The 18,387-nt window shown below is 38.5% G+C and overlaps 3 protein-coding genes across 5 annotated transcripts; all 3 read right to left on the minus strand.

The window, feature by feature from the left end:
• Positions 1-323: 323 nt before the first annotated feature.
• On the minus strand, positions 324-17,960 carry LOC108112525 (calcium release-activated calcium channel protein 1). Of its 3 annotated transcripts, XM_017222450.2 has the most exons (5): positions 17,757-17,960; positions 17,328-17,499; positions 9,979-10,369; positions 3,075-3,230; positions 324-1,384 (listed from the first exon to the last, which is right to left on the minus strand). In XM_017222450.2, the coding sequence occupies exons 3-5, from the start codon at positions 10,330-10,332 to the stop codon at positions 848-850; spliced, it is 1,047 nt and encodes a 348-aa protein (XP_017077939.1). In that variant the 5' UTR covers positions 10,333-10,369; positions 17,328-17,499; positions 17,757-17,960; the 3' UTR covers positions 324-847. The 3 variants fall into 3 exon arrangements, with proteins under 3 accessions (XP_017077939.1, XP_017077940.1, XP_017077938.1); XM_017222451.2 differs by lacking the exons at positions 17,328-17,499; positions 17,757-17,960 and having other exon boundaries at positions 9,979-10,535; XM_017222449.2 differs by lacking the exons at positions 9,979-10,369; positions 17,328-17,499; positions 17,757-17,960 and having other exon boundaries at positions 3,075-5,742.
• On the minus strand, positions 6,149-9,954 carry LOC108112526 (trypsin-1). Its single transcript, XM_017222452.2, has 2 exons — positions 7,311-9,954; positions 6,149-7,250 (listed from the first exon to the last, which is right to left on the minus strand). The coding sequence occupies exons 1-2, from the start codon at positions 7,815-7,817 to the stop codon at positions 6,861-6,863; spliced, it is 897 nt and encodes a 298-aa protein (XP_017077941.1). The 5' UTR covers positions 7,818-9,954; the 3' UTR covers positions 6,149-6,860.
• Positions 12,798-14,608, minus strand: LOC108112527. Its single transcript, XM_017222453.2, has one exon. It carries the CDS (start codon positions 13,837-13,839, stop codon positions 13,081-13,083), a length of 759 nt encoding a protein of 252 aa, XP_017077942.1. The 5' UTR covers positions 13,840-14,608; the 3' UTR covers positions 12,798-13,080.
• Positions 17,961-18,387: the final 427 nt, after the last annotated feature.

An 18,387-nucleotide genomic window follows, 5' to 3' on the forward strand; every position in this document is an offset into this window, starting at 1 on the left:
GGAGGCCAAAGACATCGCCTCAATAGAAAATCGTTTGTTCCCGTTAAGTATATGTGGAAAATCGTTTAATCAGTCGTATAAATTACAATGCTATTTAGCTTACATCGGTAAATATCGAAGATACTTTGTTATACTAGAAGTCGATACAAGTTTACAAAATAAAAAGGTGGTCTACATAATAATATTATGTTGTAATTACAGCACAAAATATTTTTGAATTCTTATCTTTAATTTCTAATACTTTTTTACTTATTACATAAAATCTTTCATTAAGAATCCTAAACTCTATACTGTATACCCAAAAATAAAACTCCAACACCATATATAGAAAAATCATTTAATCATAAATTATATAATATAAATTACAGCGCGGTTTCGCTTACATAATTGACCTAACATTAAAATTAGGGGCTAAGACAATCAAGTTGTGTCCAAAATATTCTTAAACAATACAAGGGAAGACTGCCAAGGATGTTTCCGAAAAAAAAGGATACGGCATTAAAATTTAAAATTTACACGCAATAAATATATATAATTAACAAATATGAGCTAATTTTTTGAGGAATATTCATCGGACATTTTGGTCCAAAGTATTGCTTCAATTGGGGTCTTTCATCATTGTCTATATCCGGTGTGCCTTGTAATTGCCATTAAAAAAAATAAAGAACTACAGCACTTGATTCACACGCAATACAGTTTACGTATCATTTAGTAGAAATCTACTTCCTTCCGCGTATCACAAATTTACAATATATGTGTATGTGTTTCACTAAAATAATCTGAGGCTTGCCCTGAGCCGCTATGTCTTTTTCGTTCAATCCACCGTCTAAGAACCGTGCTATACGTGCTAGACAATATCCCCGGAAGCGCCATAGTTCATGCCATTATTTCGGATATTGTTATGATGCTCCAGATGATCCTGTTCCATCTGCTCCTTTAGCATCTCCAGTTCTCGGATACCCGAAACTGTCACCTCATACTTGTGCGACACCAAAGACCGATAGAAGTGTATGGCAAAGGCCATGAAGATGATCATTACCGGAATGAGGACCACACAGGCTGACCATGCCGCCGGCGGACTCAGATCATAGAACTTCACCCAACACAAGATGGCTATCTCTAGTAAGAAGAGTATAAGTCCCAGTAGCGTGGAGAACGCCCACGCCGTTTCAATATACCAATGCAGACGCTCGTGCGGAGATTCATGGACCAGGGAAATACTGTGTAGATTACACACCGTCTCGATGTTTGGCAGGATACAGGTGCTGATCATCAGGGCCAGCATGTGCACCGCCACCAGGAGGGTGGTGCAGATGGCGAAGGCTATCAGCATGCCCGGTGGTACACTTGTGTCGTGATCCAGTTGCACCTCCACCATTGCCACCTATATGATCGAGATCGGAAACAAAATCAGTCATTAATGATTTTTATTAAAATTAGAGAAGAATCGAAAGCGATGCCCCCGGCATTGCCTCTTTTATTATTAGCCATTTCTCGTGAGAAAAGTTGGCAGCTAAAGCGAAATTGCTCTTATATTATATGATCTGAATGGACTAATTTATCTGATCCGCCTCTAATCTCCTGCCCCTCCTTCTGCCACAACATTTCAGGTGTACATGTGGAATGCATAACAAGATGAGGAACGAATAAAATAAACTAATAAATACCTCTCACATAATAAATTAATCTAATTGAAAGCATAATTCAAAATAAACGATTAAAATAAGCAAAAATTAAGCAATTAAAATGGAAAATTAAACAATATCTTATAAATAAAATAGTGCTTTAATTTGATTTTGAACTATAAATTTGAGTAATAACTTAAATTACACTTTCTCGTGTGTGAAATTCCTAAATATAAGATTTCAAATCTGTTACTAAAAACCTTAACAATGGTGGGAAACATACGGACTTATCATGATCTAACTTAATGCTAGGTTTCCGTTTTTATACCTATTGCATAAAATGTGGAAATGGCCTAATCTACCCATGATTAATGGGTAGAAAACAAAACACATATATAGCAAACAGCTAACAGACTTGTTTGACCAACACAAAGATAGTGCGAATAAAATCAAAACTATTTTGTTGGCCCTCAATTTGTCGCTGCCGGCATCGAAAATAATTATGTTGGTAAAGCATATAAGAAACTACAGCCAGCTAATTATTGATATATGTATTTGCATATGTACTTATGGCCCTGTCATGATTGAAATTACTTGAATGCGACACAGCGAGTAAGGGAAGCATTCAAACGGAACAAATAACAGATTGCATTTCGCTATATGACGACATGTCATGTGGAACCTTTTATTAATACTATAAAAATAGTTTTTAGGGTTATAGAGTATTTCGAATTCGTTATGGCACTTTCAATTTTATGCTGATCAACACATAAGCTATAAGAAAAAAAAAAGTTTGTGTGCTTTCTGCCAGAATTTTTGACCCTGCACATTAAGTTGGCTTTAATGTTTTGTAGAAGCTATACACACACCAACAATCACATTTTTAGGTCTGAAAATTATTGTCAAAATATAACCAAATTGTAGTCAAAGTAATGTCTAATTAATGGATAAAAGTTAAATTACTTAATAGGTTCATTTAATACAATTTAAATGCCTAACTTAATGTGGGTGCTGAGCCAAAAATATTTCAGACTCAGTGGCAAAAAATCAGATCTATAAAGTGATAGTTTCTTGAACGGACTTTGCTCTTATCCTGACACTAAAAATAACAGAAGTCATATCATTAATTTAGTTTCTAACGAACTAACATACTATACTAGAATTATTCTCTTTGATTTAGTTAGAAACGAGAAGTAAGATTGTCTTCCATTGTAAAATAATGTGTAATAGTTTAGTTTTAATAAGTACTTGTATATATATCATTAAACTCTTATCTGTTGGCATTAATCTGAACCTAAGCCTTTTTTAGTTACTATATAAATCAGTCAATAATTACAATAAAAAAAACTATATAGATGTAAAGATTTTGATCAACCAATTTCTACCTCAAATATAAAGCAAACTGATACCTAAAATCCTCCCCTCAATAGTGTATTTGAGAACACTCACCATGGCAAATCCTGAGAGCAGGGCTGATGTCTTACTGGAAGCCTTGAGCTTGGCCCGACTCAGCTGAAGTTTCCTCCAGGATAGATACGTGGGCGAGTGGAGATCCTCGCCGGACTGCGACATGCTGCTGCTGGCGGTGCGGTGATGTCCGCGCGGCTGAAAGCGGTAGGATTGATTCTGTTGATAGGTACGCAACTGAAAGGGCGGCGGCTGGGCCGCAAATGAGGGCGATGCTATGGAGGATAGTGGTGCGAGTGGTGCTAGTGGCGCTATTGGTGCTACTGCTGAAGCTGCTGCCGCTGAAGCTGCTATCGCTGAAGCCGCGAATGCTGGCGAGCCGTCTCGCTGCGCAGTGAAGCGTCTCGTTTGCGGCGAATTCGAATTGAACTGGCTGTGATAGAGATACCGCGACGACCCAACAAAATTGCTCGCTCTGAGATTGCCCAGTTGGTGAGCGGGCAGCTGGTGTAGATGATGGTGTTGGAGGGGCTGCTGGGTGGTCTGGTGGGACTGGTGGGGCTGTTGGTGGATGTGACTGAGGTTCGGATTCTGGCGCATATGATCGCCGTAGTCGCCGGTTGCCGCTGTGGCTGTAGCCGCCGCCGTATAGGCATCCACACTGGCCGCCAATCTGGCAGTGGCATGCAGAGCGCTCGCCAAGGCCGAAGGTTGCTGCCGAATCCCCATGCGGTTCGGCTGGGGATGCACCTGGTATCGCCTCGATATCGGCATAACATCCAGGGTCTCACTACTCGCCGTTCGTTCGGTGGACGATTCAAAGGAGCCCTGCTGATGGCTTAGCATCAAACTGCTCTGACTCAAATTTGCCTGGGCATAACGCAGATTGCTAATCCCTGTCGCGGGCAGCAAATGCTCCTCTTCGTGATCCTCTGCCGGCGGCTGGGCTGTTTCTTGCTCTGCAGTCTTCATTGTCTTCTGTCGACGAGGTGGCTTTAGAGGTATCTGCTCCTCTTCCTTGATTTCCCCTTCTTCAAAAGGTGGCATGGGCTATTGCCTTATTTTATAACTTTGTTTTCTTTTGCTCTGCGAGATCAGATGCTATCAGTCTGAAATTTTTTCTAGTTTTGGATGGGTTAAGGGTGAACAATTCTATTGGCTTTCTGTGGGAAAGGCAACAAATTGTTTATCTATCGAGATATTATGTAGCTTTTCTTTTAATAATATTGAAACTTTTTTGAGAAGAAGTTCGATCTACAATAGCTTGTTTATAATTATGAAAAATCATCAAATATCTCTAATGTCATGAAGTTATGTTGTTTCCAGCTTCTTTTAATGTTTGGTGTGATTTAATATAAGTTAACGATCATCCAAACTTCAGCTCTGACAATTTATAATTTTGATTTTGCCTCCAAAAGTTTTCTCTATACAGTCTGAGAGATTTCCTTCTTATATAGTGTTAAAAGTCTAGCTTACTTAAATTTCAGTTCTTAAGCTGTTCCACGAAAAATACCGTTTAGTTTTGTGCTCCAACAAGTTAACCGAACAGATCGACTGATTTCCAATGTCTGGCATATATTAATAAATGAAATAAAAAATATTCCATCAGGTCATAAAGGTCCCATGTTGGTTATCGACAACGCCCTGCCTCAATTATGGAGCACTTTCTTAGAACGTTTCAATTTGCTGTTCACAGTACTCCTCGATTCGCAGCAGTTATATTATTCATTTGTCAACCATTTGGACCTCAGTTCTATATGAATTTTATGGCTTTTCGTGAACTTTTCTCTCTCTTTTTGGATCTTTGGAATATTAATGTTATTACTCTTGATCTCAACAGAGTTTTTATCGTTTTCGGGTCCCAGAAGTCTGAATTTGCAATATCAACTTGTTGCTCAGCTGAGGGTTTAGCGTTATCATTGGATTTACTCTTGGAAATTCACAACATTTATGATTCACAATAGTACACTTAGAACCAGAAGCTATTTAACTTTCAAAGACCGTTGATTCACTGTACTTGGCTTTTGTATAGATCTCAATTCTAGAGCTCGTTTGCCACTTGTTACTGTAATCTCACCGTTTTCCGGTTTTGTTTTGTTTTTTCGTTGGAGCTTTATTCGATTTTGTTCCGTTTCACTTGGCTGATTTTGCAATGCTTCCCATTGATGATGCTGAATGATTTTCGCTGGCTGTTATTGTTTTCATCATTTTTTTTGCACATGACAATTGATCAACAATTACCCACATAAGCACACACACGCACGCTGAAAATTTTCTCGCCTCTCTCTCTTACTCTGTGCCGCACTCTCTCAGTGTATTTTTTTCCGTTGAAATATTTACTTTTTATTTATAAACACATTTTATGGGCTTTATAAAAATGTAAAATACATGTGTCAATAAAAAAAAGTTTTTAGCAGGCACTTGTTGGATGAACTTTCTTTGATGTGGCCAAGGCCCAGAGTTGTTCTTAACGACTGTTAAGATAAAAACAATTCAGCAGAATAGATCTGCAAACATTTACGGATGCTGTCGACACTTCCGCAAAAAATGGCCACGCAAGAGAACGGAATCGAAAAGTAACTCTTGCCTTTTCCGCCACAGAAAATTCACAATACAGGTGCGCGCGACGGCGGTGCACATTCAATTCGATTTCATTTCTGTGTCCGCGCTTTTCGCTTTTCGCGCCTCTTGTTCCTTCGGCGATGGCAAGTTAACAACTAACTGATACGGCTCTGCCAGCAGAGCGGCCAAGCTGAGCAGAGCGGTAAGCACTGGCGGTATGGCGGCACAGCGGTAGCTGAGCGGCAGAGACGACGATATTCAAATTCGACAATCAATTCGAACGGTGCGGCCTGCGATGACACAAAAAACAACAACAGCTACTATAATGGCAATCGAACTATTACAGTACAACTTCTCAATAACGAACGAAAACTAAATTTGTATAATACATATAAAAAAAATTAATTTAATTAACTATTGCAATGTTTTTTAAACCAAAAAAAAAAAACAACTTTTCAAAAAGTATAAAAAAATATATTTTTTTTTTTTGAAAATTATAATTAGTATTAAAACTATTATTAGTTTTTAAGTTTATGTATAATATAGGTATTCTGAAAATTCATAGCTAATTCAAAGATTTCTACTTTTATATACATTTTTTAGTAATCAAATTCAACCATCAAAATTTCGTGTTAGTGAAGTTGCACTGTAAAAAACAACCATTTCAATGAAAGCGTTTAAAGAGAGAGTGGGTGAGAAATAGAAACGGAAAGAGAGCTAGACAACAGACTAACAGACAGGTGGAAGAACTGAAAGAGGCGAAGCCAAAAACTACAGGAAAACAAGAAGTAACAAGGGGATGTTGTGAAAAGGGGTGTTCGGGCCGAACGAGGAGGCGGCGTCTACTGCTGCCGCTGCTTTTGGCAATCGATCAGCGATCACAGACTGATGAATGGGGAAGACAATTCGAGTGATTAAACACACGCACATACGACACAAACGGACACTGCACGGAAGGCCCTGAACTTAAACTAGTGATTCAAGATCCAATCAGCAGGCCGAAAAACCACTTGTGGCTCAGCAGAAACCCACAGACGATCAGGGACACAATGCTCCACATCTCTCAGAAACCATATTGTGGGTCAATATACTCGGGCACAAGTCTGTGTAGGAGCGTAACTCAATTTGTTGACTTTATTTATTAGATATTTTAAGTTTTGACACTTTAGCAGGCAATGGCTTTAATGGGTTTACCAAAGATCGGAAGATATTTGGACTAGTAAATTGTGAATCATTCTCAAAATATTGATACATTGTAGTAAACTTTCAAATTCTTTTTAAATTTTCAAGTAGCAACACAATACTATATGATAGATCCTTGATCGAACCAGCAAAAAACCAGGTTAACAACCAGATCATCACCGAAAGTTTAGACCCTCTCTGCAAGCTTGCCGAAGTCAAGGTTTTTTCGATGAACTTACGGTGATGATAGATACTAGTGTACACCATATAGTTTTCATCCTCGCAAGTGACCCCTCGCGCTACGCCATATAAAACTGTACCGCAAAAGAGTGGACTGCCCTGATCCAACTGGCACATATTGCCTCTACCAGTATAGCTGGCCATGCACAGGCAGGTACTGCAGTCCGACTTGCAAGTCGATGTTGGAATCTCTTCTGCCCTAAGCTGGAGAAGCTCGTTGGAGTAGGGTCCTTCCTAGAAGGAATAGGAGCTCCGATTTCTTATTTCATTTCAGCTATTTCAGCACTCACTCACATAGTACATCCTGCCCCAGCCGATTGTCCTGCAAAGCCATGTGCTGTTTTTCTTATTCAGAGGCAGTTTTAAGGCGAACCTTTGACCGGAAATGACACGATCCAGCTTTAACAGAGCCAACTTAGAGCATCCATCACCATTTTCTTCATCCAGCACCACCTTATCCACGGTAAATACATTTTCCTTCAATGGCTTTCTCAATCGTTTGTGGGTAAAGACAACCACTCTCATATTTTTCCGATTACTGGACCTTTTTGGTGTGCTCGCCGGCATGGTGCTAACACAGCAACCGGAGGTAACGACCCACCTTTTGGACAGAATGGAGCCGGCACAAAAGTGGTTGTCACCCCAATTCCGAATGTGTTTTCGCGTCCTAATGGACACCACATTCTGATAGAAATTGCCTGTTATGTAAAGGTTCTTTTCAGGCGCCTTGTTTTGTCCATCACAATGGGCAGCCAACAACAGGAGGAGGCATTGCATCGCCAGTAAGGCGGATTGGGACATTTGTACTTGTGTTTTTTGGGCGGGAAAAGTGGGCAAAGTAATCAACAGTAACTATGTTTATATGGAAATACAATTTTCCTATCAACTTTCGATCCATGTCGATAAGAAGAGCGAATGGAATTTTTAATTTTGTTGCACATAATCTCAGAATCAAATAAATCGATTCATATTATATTAAATACCATTATTATTTCTAAACAGGTTTTTTAAAATGATTGCCTTCAAAGTTTAAATGAATCAAGAGTATCTGGTTGTAACGAGAACTTTCTAATTTTGAATAATGTTTGCGTAAAAGTTTTATTATTTTTAGCAAATTCAAAGGTGATTAAATATTTATACAAGCAGAGAAATGGGCACATAAAATACAACTTGTTGAGCAAATAAACAGATTATTAAAACAGACTTTTTTGATTAAACAAGACAGTTTTCGCCATCGTTTAGTGAATGATTTTATAGAAAACATATGGTATATAGAGAGGATGTTGCTTAGAACATTAGAAAGAAAATTAAAATATGAATACCTCAGAAAAAATGTACTTCCCATTTTAAGTTAAGATTATGTAATATAAGGGAATCCAAACAAGTCGTTGCTACTGAGTCCGATTGAGATGGAAAGTGCCTCCCTTTTTTGGGCATACACAAGTACAAATCTGGTTAATGTTAATAATAAATTGCACTGTCAAATGGAACGAGTTTGCTTGGTCTTTCCAACCGCTTGACTTCCTTCAGAATAAACAAAATGCATCCACTTCAGATATATAAATAAGTGCAACTGATAAAGGTGAACGAAAAACAGAAGGTGTCAGCTGGCGGTTGGTATTTATTTTTCCCCCGAATCGCTGTCGAAATTCGTATGCAAACACACACCTGGTTTACAAAGAGACACCGCCTTAAGTTCTTTTTAGTGGGTTGTGGGTGAGTGCGTGTATCGCCGGTAACAACAAAAAAAAACCAAATAGTAAACAAAGCAGAAACGATAAGCGAAATGTACAACTCTTGGAGCCAATTAGACGCCGGGTTCTACGTTCATTTCCATGACCATTTACAATTTCATTGTCAGTGTGCTGCGTGTTCGCCAAAAAACACTGCTCAATAATTCAGCAGGTTCTCCAGGTAACTCAGTCTCAGTATACCTGTGATTTGTCTGTATGTGCGTGCTGTGTGTGTGTGTTTTTTTCGAATGTCTGTGCGATCTTGTTCGACTTGAAACGTAGGCCTTGTTTGTTTGTCAAATGTCGTAGATAAATCGAATGGGCGCATTCAGCAGGTTATTGCTAATTTCGATATGAAATATGTTATTTATGATGGAACTATAAAGACTAGAATCTGATTTATTTATTACCATTTTCGGGAAAACATTTTTAGGATAATAAAACCTGATTTAATTTTCTATAAATAATATTTCTAATATATCTTTCTATGAATATCTTTTTTTACCTTTTATTTTCATTTTATTCCTAAGAACATGGTCTTAACTTTAGAATTTTGCTAATTACCCAACTAAGTAAATAATATTTCGTTATTTTTTTCACAACAAATTCGTTTATATCGTTTTTAGACACCTAAATATAGCTGCAGCTAAATTACGAAGAATGTACAAATTGAATCTGGCAGCCCACTCAGCAATTGTCATTGTTCTTTCCTCGCTTTATTTTGATTGGGAAATGTACAAATTGTAATCACATAAAACAAAATAAGGCAACATTAACTAATTTCTGTCATTATTAAATAGTATTCTTTTGATTTAAAAGTACCTGGCTTGACTAAACTTATTATCAAATTAAAATGTCAAATATTTGATTGCGATTTGATATAGGAATTTTTAATTTATGACTATTATGATGACTATGACTATTACTATCTAATTATTTACTGATCCCCTCCCAGTAAAATGTCCTCAAAATCGGCTATCAATGCCAACATAAATTGCTTTTTGAAAGATAAACCTTGTGATCGATTACCAAATCACTGCTGAACCCGATCGCAGATGTGATTAACTGCTGAATGCGCCCATTGACAACGCGTGAGAGAGATAGTGATAGAGAGAGAAACTGAGAGAAAGAGTAAAATCCATAGCATCGCTTTAACAGTGGGAGTGGGAGAGAATGGGATGATCGGGGAGACAGATCTTAGATTGAAATTGATTTGTTATTGGACTTACCTTCGCTTGATTCTGCGAGGGAGGAGGCGGTGGTGGCGGGAATTGCAGCAGCGAATTACTGATGCTGGAACGCTGGAATCCTGCGCTGTTGTTGCTGTTGCTGCCGCTTCCAGTGGGACTGTTACTGTGATGCGGATGTGCGTGCAGCGGAAACTGCTGCTGGAACTGATGACCGGTGGCCACTGAAGTGGCGGCTGCAACGGCTGCGGCCACAACGTGCTGGAAGTGATGCTGCTGGTGATTTCCACTAGTGATCACTGCAGAACTCCTTGTTGGCCGTGGAACCGCTGAGGTAAGCGGGGACTTGGATGGCGTCTCTAGGCCCGAAGTGTTGGACGTGGTCCACACAGACATTTTGACCAAGCGATTTCTCCTGCGATTTTAAGTACGTCTGCCATGGTGCACGAAAATACAAGCAAATAGAAAGAGAGCAACGGATAAATAAGGCAACGCCACAGGTGCAAATTAAGTACAATCGGCGAGGTTTGAAAGTAAACTAAACAAAAAACAAATTAATTCAACAACATTTCGTTGCTTTACTTTTGGCCAGTGGAAAAATGACCTAACGCCTGACGCCAAGTTATCGATCTATCGATTCGCCTAGTGGTGGCAACCCTGCCATCAGCTGTCCCCCGCATTCCGATATTTTAATGTTTTAATGTCCAAAAGGCGGGAAATATTAAAAAGTTTGTACTTTGTGTGACTTTACTGTGTTTATGTTTCATAACCAGGTCAGTGCTTTTATATTTACTAATTGCCTAAGTACCTAAAAGTAGACCGCCACCAATTAATCAAACGCCCACCAAAGACATTTAAATTAATCAAATTGTTTGCAGAGCTTTACGGCCTGACACACATTTTAAATTGCCGATAGCTGCCAATTGGTCGTTTTATTTTATTTCTCGCTCTTGTTAAAGAGCTCTCTTTCTGTTTTGGTTTGCTAATTTTGTTTCACATTCTTCCGGCGTGGTTTTAAATTATTTTATTCTTGGTCTGAATATGTAAATATGTATATATGTACATACATACATATGTACATATGCACATTGCATCTGTCGCTGTTTTGTCTCTTGTTTTTTGTTGTCTGCCTTGAACTTGCAAATTTACGAATGAGTGCAAAGAGTACGGCATGGTTCTCGCATAACTGTGCTATTCGCCCTCCTTTTCTGTTTTCTAATATTCACACCCACACTTTCGCAACTGTTTGGCAATGGCTTTCTTCGCTTTTCTTTGCTTCATGCTTTGCCTTTGCTGTGCTTTTCTTTGTTTGGGAATTAATTTACATCCCATCGATAGATAAAGCGAGTCATGTGCCGATGAACAGCCCTAGAACCTAGAACCGTTATCTATTGGATATGCCCAAAGCGCAAGCACTCACGTATTTGCATAGCAACAGTCGTGATCAAGGTAATAAGTGCTATAAAGTTTAAAATTATACAGATTCTACTAAAAGACTTTGATGATTTATGAATCACGATTTTTAATTTACTCTAGATTTAAAAAATTTATAAAAAACAAATTCTTGAAACTTAAGAAAGTCATTATGTGTGTATTTCGCATGACCTATACTCAAAGTATTTTATTTTGCGGATATATGTATGCATGTATCTTTATTAACAAATTTTGTGAGAATGTTTCATTTATTACTCTGCTATTTATTTTGGAGACATTTTAGATTTACCTGATAGATACAATGTAGGCATATGACCTATACGAATATCCCTTGCTGTACGCAGAAGTACTTATTAGAATTTCCTTGTGGGCCGTGCGTCGCCTTCAAGGTGTTACAAATGTGCGCAAATGCCATTATCGGTTATCAGGCGGCTATAGCTGTACAATATTTGTTTGGCAACCGAATAAACAGGTCAGAGGGGTTAGGACCCAATAACTATACTCGTACACATAATATTTTTGCATGCCCTGCTCCCGTGGCAAGCACGACTTGGGCCGTGAATGTAAACAATTGCTGGCAATTGAAATCAATAAGCGATCCGAGTGCCGCAGACTTTGTAATCCCTTCTGGGTCTCTCGATTCCCAGCTCTACTCGATAAGTTTTCTTCTTTATTATTGCTTGGGGCATGCGACTCAAGATGCCGAGTCATTGGCTATTAATAAAACTTCGCTCAGAAATCGACTTTCGATAAGAAAAAAAATATAATAAAATAAATAAAATCAAACAATGCAAACACCATGAATGTGTGTCTGTGGGCTGTACTTATATGTAAATATGTACTTATATCGCAAATGAATTTGTTCAACTACAACATATGTACATAAACAATCAGCCGATTTGACAGTGACGCAGATTTCTAATTTCGGATTCGAGTTGGAGAGACAGAAAATTCTCGGAATTCAAACACTTGAGACTCTCAAAATCTTGAAGATTTCATAGATTTTGCCTATCAAAGAGTCAAGTTTACTGAAAGGTTCCGATGTTTAATTAGTGGCAAATAACTTTAATTATATAACTCTTAAAAGGTGTTTTTTTTATTAACTTTGAGCAGTTACAAAGTCCCTTTGATTGATCGAAATTTATTGCGTTTTACAGTTGAAATTGAATCTTCTGGTTTATTCTGCAATTTTAGGACTCAGAAAACTTCTAAAGTACTTATCTGAGACTAAAATAACTTAAATATGGTATATAAGTAAGTTATTGTTTTGTTTTGTAAGTAAACAGCTGCTGCCAAACTGATTCCGACTGAACCATAATCTCCGCATTTTTATGTAAATTCAGGCCTTTAAACCTGCCTCTGTAGATTAGAAATAGCCCATTTATGGCTTATAAATAGCCCCCCAAACAACCTTAAAGACTTCCGAATTAACATAAAATATCATCTTTAATTCATACTTAAAAACAGTTTTGACAATAGTTGACAAAAAATTAATAATTAATGTAATGATATTATACAATAATACAGAGGTACACAGCTAAGTACGCGGCACTTTTAAGGACTAATGGACAAGACAAGACAAGATCACAGGGGTCACAGGTCACCGGTCACCGAAAACCCCGCCTGGCAACAAATATAAGTAACAAAAAATATCCTCTATTTGGCTAACTAATTTTAATGGAGTATGGCTGAGAGTTTATTCCATGGGCCTTATTGTATAGTGGGCTTGATGGAACCCATGGAGTTTTTCCGATGATGATTGACCTCGAAACGCTTCATAATGCTGGCCACAATGGACGATGGTGGCATATCGGGATTTCCGGTTAGACCCCTATAGCCCAGGACACTCGAATCGGCCAGAGATCGGGCCAAAGTCAGTCTTTGCACAAAGGCATCGGTATCGATTCCAGGTACTTGTGATGGTTTCAGAAATCTTCTTGGTATACGGGATAACATATCCTCGGAGCTGAGTGGTCCAAAGCCCAGATTTATGAGTATGGCTTCGGGATCGGGTTTGCGGGCCTCCAGTAAGCTATCCACACTTGAGTACCGACTTGAGTCGGATTGTACGGATACTGAGCTATCCCTAAGGAGTAGACTACTAAATCTCTGTTGTCTCAGAGCCTGAGGACTCAGTTCGGGTGCCGTGCTGGAGGATTCAAAGGATTCTTCATGGCGCAGGCAACGGGTACTGGTGGTGGATATATGTCTTAAAGGCAAGGCAACGGCTGGCGTTATATTCTCCACATCCGGATCAGCATTCTCCTCTAGATCGGCAGCATATTCCATATCATCCGTATCTACGGCGGACTGCTGTCTTTGTAATTTTCTGCGCCTGCGCAGCGGTTTATTGGGCGGAAAGTGGGCGCTGGGCAGGTGATCACTGCTACCAGCCAATTGCTCTACGGTACCATCGACCTTGGACCCCGTCCTGCCCTCGAAATTACTACAGCTGTGCGAACGCTCCATCTTCCAGCGTTTTTTGTAATGGTAGTAGTAGTAGTGGTGTGTTATATATCTAGATATCTAGTATCTTTAATGAGTTTTTCTGCGGTCACGGCTGCTCGGGTTACAAGCTCGGTCGGAATTGCCGCGATCTCGATTCAAGCTCAGCTTTTGGACATATTTGGTAATGGCCAGAATCAGGGCCTTTAATTTCGAATGCGTGTGCGCGTGTTTTTCAATAACAAAAGCGACAACAATTTGTGTTATTTGTTATTTGGTTAAATTGTTGTTGTTGTTTTTCTTCTTCTTTTTTTGTGCGGTTTGGTACGCGAGCGCCTTTTTTGTACTAAACGTGTTTTTCTATATTCCGCGCGTTTCTGTTAATTTTTTTTTTTTTTTCGTTCGTATTTGCCGTATTTGTGTGTTATTGCCTGGTTTTTTGTTTATTTATTTCGCTCGGAGCGGAGGAGATGCGGAGTGTTAATCAGCCGGAGAGCTTCTGACCCCGGATTTGGAACGATCGAGTGTTTTCACGATCGCTTGACATTGATATTGGGTTATATTATATGGGGAAGTGTTGTGTTATTTTCTCGACCAGCTTTGTTTGATTTGAATTTCTTGTCAATATTTATTCACGTCTTAAGTACACAAAATATGCTTAATTTTTACAGAGTTCGAATTGAAGTTCGAGTTGAGAATTATTGTGGTTTTTAAAAATCGCTTCAGCTTTCTCTTTCCGCTTTGCTGGGCGTCCGCTTCGCAACGAGTGATCTTCAAAACTGAAACTGAAATCACAAGCCCCAAACGAAACGCCCCAAGCACGATCGGAGCTTTTACGCCGGAGAAAAAGAAAGAGAGAAAAAGAAAAAAGTGTGAGAGAGAGAGAGAGATGGTGAGAAATCAAGGGGCAAATCGTAGAGAGTGATATAGTTATATAGCAATCGTTCTGAGCTGGAATTACTTTGCGACCCGACGACAATTTCCCCAAGCGCAACGCCAATCTATTAAGAAATTTTGATTCTCCTCCACTCCCTTATACAACCCACTGCATCTCCCCCTCTCCTCCGTCTCAATAATTTCCCCACTCAATTGTCATCGTCTTGGGGGGAAAAACCATCGTGCGGGCTTTCGTATCTCCCCGATAAAAAATAATACTTTAGTATTATTGGCACGTTCTGAGACTCTGGAACTCAGATTTTATTTCGTTTATATTGTACGCCTGCCTTTCAGATTGCCCTTATTTGCTTAATGAAACACTTTTTACGGCTTAAGTCTTCCATTGTTTAACCAACTTTGGGGCATCATAAAGACCTCTTTATCTAATTGTTGCAGGAAGATTTCTGGCTAATTGTAAAAAGCAGCTAAATGGATCAGGCATAACGATCGTGTAAGCAACGAAGGCCTTTTGATCTTCGCACAGATTGTTTGAGTTGGTGCCACTCTTGCCCAGTTTCACATGGGAGATGCGGAAGAGTCACGCAAATGGAAAACACAAACAGGGGGAAATTGTTTAAACCAGTTAATAAAAGTGGCGCGGTAAAAGCTTTCCCAACCAAAAGCTTTTGGCTTAAACAGCTGAGGCGTCGGTTAGCTTTAACCGATTCACAGTGAATCGATCTTGGGTCTGGAGGTGTGCATTTCTTTTAAACACTGCGAGAATCTAGAACTAATATTTGAACCTAAAAATTGCAAATTTATTTAGTACTTAACAAACTATTTTTGTTTTACTTTTTCTCTTCTCAAAATATTTTCTTTGAATTGATCATTCTTTTTAGTTTTTGCGATTTAAAAAACTTATTTTCCATCTTCTCTTTCATAAACATAAACTGTCAATATTTTTTATTTTAATTTGAAATAAATTTAAGATAAATCCAAACCTCAAAGTTAATAGTAATCACGCCACCTACTCCCCTTATCCAATTTTAGCTTTACGACTTTTTAATACACACTTTAAGGCCAATGACTTTTCTTACGTTAACTTTAATGACAATCAGATATTATTTTAAAATATGCATTAAAATAAGTATAAGCTTGAAATTGAATTTAAGTTTGTCTCGGCGCAGGTGCTCCCTTTTAGCCAACCTCAACTTCAGACGAGTGTAATTCATACTTGACACGTTCTGGCCACTGACTTACTGAGCTGCGTAATTGGATCTCGAGAACGGTGGCAGCCACCTCAAGCCCGCCCCCGGCTAAAGGTTCTGTCAACAGATCTTCCCCCCTTCAGACTGACAAAGGTCTAAGTGTATCGGCTGGTAAGTATCTACATAAGTACTTACTTACTCACAGAACATGCATACATTGTGTGCTTGAAGCAAATTTACACAATTCTTAAAAAAAAACATTTAACTTTGTCTATATCAAGGCCAGACGATTTGGAAGTGCCATAAATCTAGCGTCTGCTATTCGTAGGAACAATATTTTAATGAAGCCAAAGTAAATTTTTTTATATTAAATACAATTAAAGGTGATCGGCGGGGGATGTCATAATCACGTTGTGCAATTAACTATCGACCCATGCCGATGCTGTGTTGGCAATCATCAATTGAACAAACCGGAGGGGGGATATCTAATGAATGTTCTAATATGATTGGACGATCGGAGTGGGAGGTTTCGGTTTGAAGTTCGAATCTGACTAGGAAACGGCGAATAAGGAAAATACCAATGTCGTCTTTGTTTCATGACTAGCACACGATCAGCATGATACGGCATCTAATTGAGTTTAGATAAAGGCTAGAGGTTTCAGACAGACAGATCCTGGGACTTGCCAAAATAATCATTTGGCTTAATTGTGAGGCAAAAAATATAAATTGCTTAATTTTCCCAGAAAATCTAGATTTGCGAGTTATGCAAGCGATATGAAACACGAAAGTTAAGCAAACCCAATTCGAATAACAGTAATTACAGTGACACAATGATGGCGTGCCAAGGGTTAGCCAGTGATTCAACAGGGCTTACACTGGAAGAAAAGTTAGGTAAAAATGTTGAATATGTCTTTTTATACTTTAAATATTTAACATTTTTTGTTATAATGTTTGTGAATTGGAAGTTTCCAAAAAACCACTTGGGAATTATAAGCTTTGAGAAGATAATTTAATTTCCATTCTAACGCCTTAAACTTTTCTTCTAAGAAGTTCCTAATCTAGTTTCATAAAATGACAGGATATAATAAATGTTTTTTGATCTCTTAAGAATATTTAAAGATATTGATAATTTTCCTCAGTGCAGTGGCCCTGATCTTGTTGGATCGAAAACCGTTAGGTTCGATTTTGTCAATGGCTCACGCGCCCTTTTCAATTGATAGTAATTGGCATCGAATAAAAGTTATTCGCCAGGTTGTAATGTATACAAGCGAAAGTGTAAATTGCAATTGAAATTTCAGCATTGTCAAGTAGTTTGAGTGCAACTTGGAATTGCAAATTGGCAACAGGAGAAGGGAAGCTTTAAATGGGAATGGATATGGGAATGGTTATGGGAATGGGAATGTGAATCCAGAAATAGGAGCTACTCACCTGTATTACACTATTTTACTCAAATTGAAAATCGGTTTTTTGTTCGTTGCCTTTTCTAGGCTTTCAAAGCACGTGTTTGGGCTGGCTACTTTTCCGGCTTCAGCTAATGCACTTTCTATGCCATCACACATCGAAACATTTACAGTCGAACTTCCATAAAAGGTAAAAGCAACTGTTAAAGTTAAATAGTTTTATTTGTAATTAGTTTAAAACTTGATAAAGGAAGTAGTTTGTTTGATTCTAGAAGATAACCAGTTTAAGTCGAATAAAAATGTTTAAAAAGATTTTACTGTTCAGAAGAATTTACCAATCTATTTTCTCCGTGTAGTTACAAATCTTTGGAATTTTACGCTTTAGATTATGATTATATACTATTAGTAGGTCATTTCGATTTATAGAAGTTCAAACGTAGATCCCAAAAGGGCTTACATTATGTAGCTGGAATCCACAACCGTCGCGATTCGTTTCGGAATTTGAACTGATGAATAAGATTTTCCAACTCGCCTCCGACTCTGGGTTATCACTCTTTGGGAGCTGTTTATGCAGGTTTGCTTTGTTATCTGCGGATCATCAGTGAGCTATTTCTCTACTTTTTTTTATCTTGTCACTGATTATAATTATTTTAGTGTAGTCAACTGTCGGCCAAATATTTGCACATTGTTTGTTGTGCAAATGAAATGCTTTAGACCCACGAACAAACAGTTACGATGCTTAGAAATATGCACGCAAAAAGAAGAACACGAAAAAACGAATACAAGAATATCTCAAAGCACAACAAAATGGGGGAAAAAAAAACGAGAAAAGATACAAGAAAAACCGCGAAACACAACAGAAAATAAAAAGAAACAAGATAAATACACGGCGGCCACGAGCACACACGTTCGCTTTTCTGCGAGCGCTACGAATGAATGAAAAGTGCGCTGCCAACGCAAAGATAAATAAATGCCGATGTCGCTGCCGAAAAGCGCAGCAGCAGAGCAAGCAGTCGACGTCAGCAGCGGCGGCAATGCATATTTTTGTTGTTGACCCAGGTAATTTTGCCGTTAGAATCGGTGGGTTT

The sequence above is a fragment of the Drosophila eugracilis genome, unplaced genomic scaffold (genome assembly GCF_018153835.1).
Source record: "Drosophila eugracilis isolate 14026-0451.02 unplaced genomic scaffold, ASM1815383v1 contig_90, whole genome shotgun sequence".
Classification (NCBI taxonomy): Eukaryota; Metazoa; Arthropoda; class Insecta; order Diptera; family Drosophilidae; genus Drosophila; species Drosophila eugracilis.

Coding starts and splice junctions, on each gene's coding strand:
- LOC108112526 (XM_017222452.2), bottom strand. CDS start 7,817: ATGTCCCAATCCGCCTTACTGGCGATGCAATGCCTCCTCCTGTTGTTG. Junction 7,251..7,310: donor GCTGGGGCAGGATGTACTAT/GTGAGTGAGTGC, acceptor TATTCCTTCTAG/GAAGGACCCTACTCCAACGA.
- LOC108112527 (XM_017222453.2), bottom strand. CDS start 13,839: ATGGAGCGTTCGCACAGCTGTAGTAATTTCGAGGGCAGGACGGGGTCC.
- LOC108112525 (XM_017222449.2), bottom strand. CDS start 4,079: ATGCCACCTTTTGAAGAAGGGGAAATCAAGGAAGAGGAGCAGATACCT. Junction 1,385..3,074: donor TGCTCTCAGGATTTGCCATG/GTGAGTGTTCTC, acceptor TCGATCATATAG/GTGGCAATGGTGGAGGTGCA.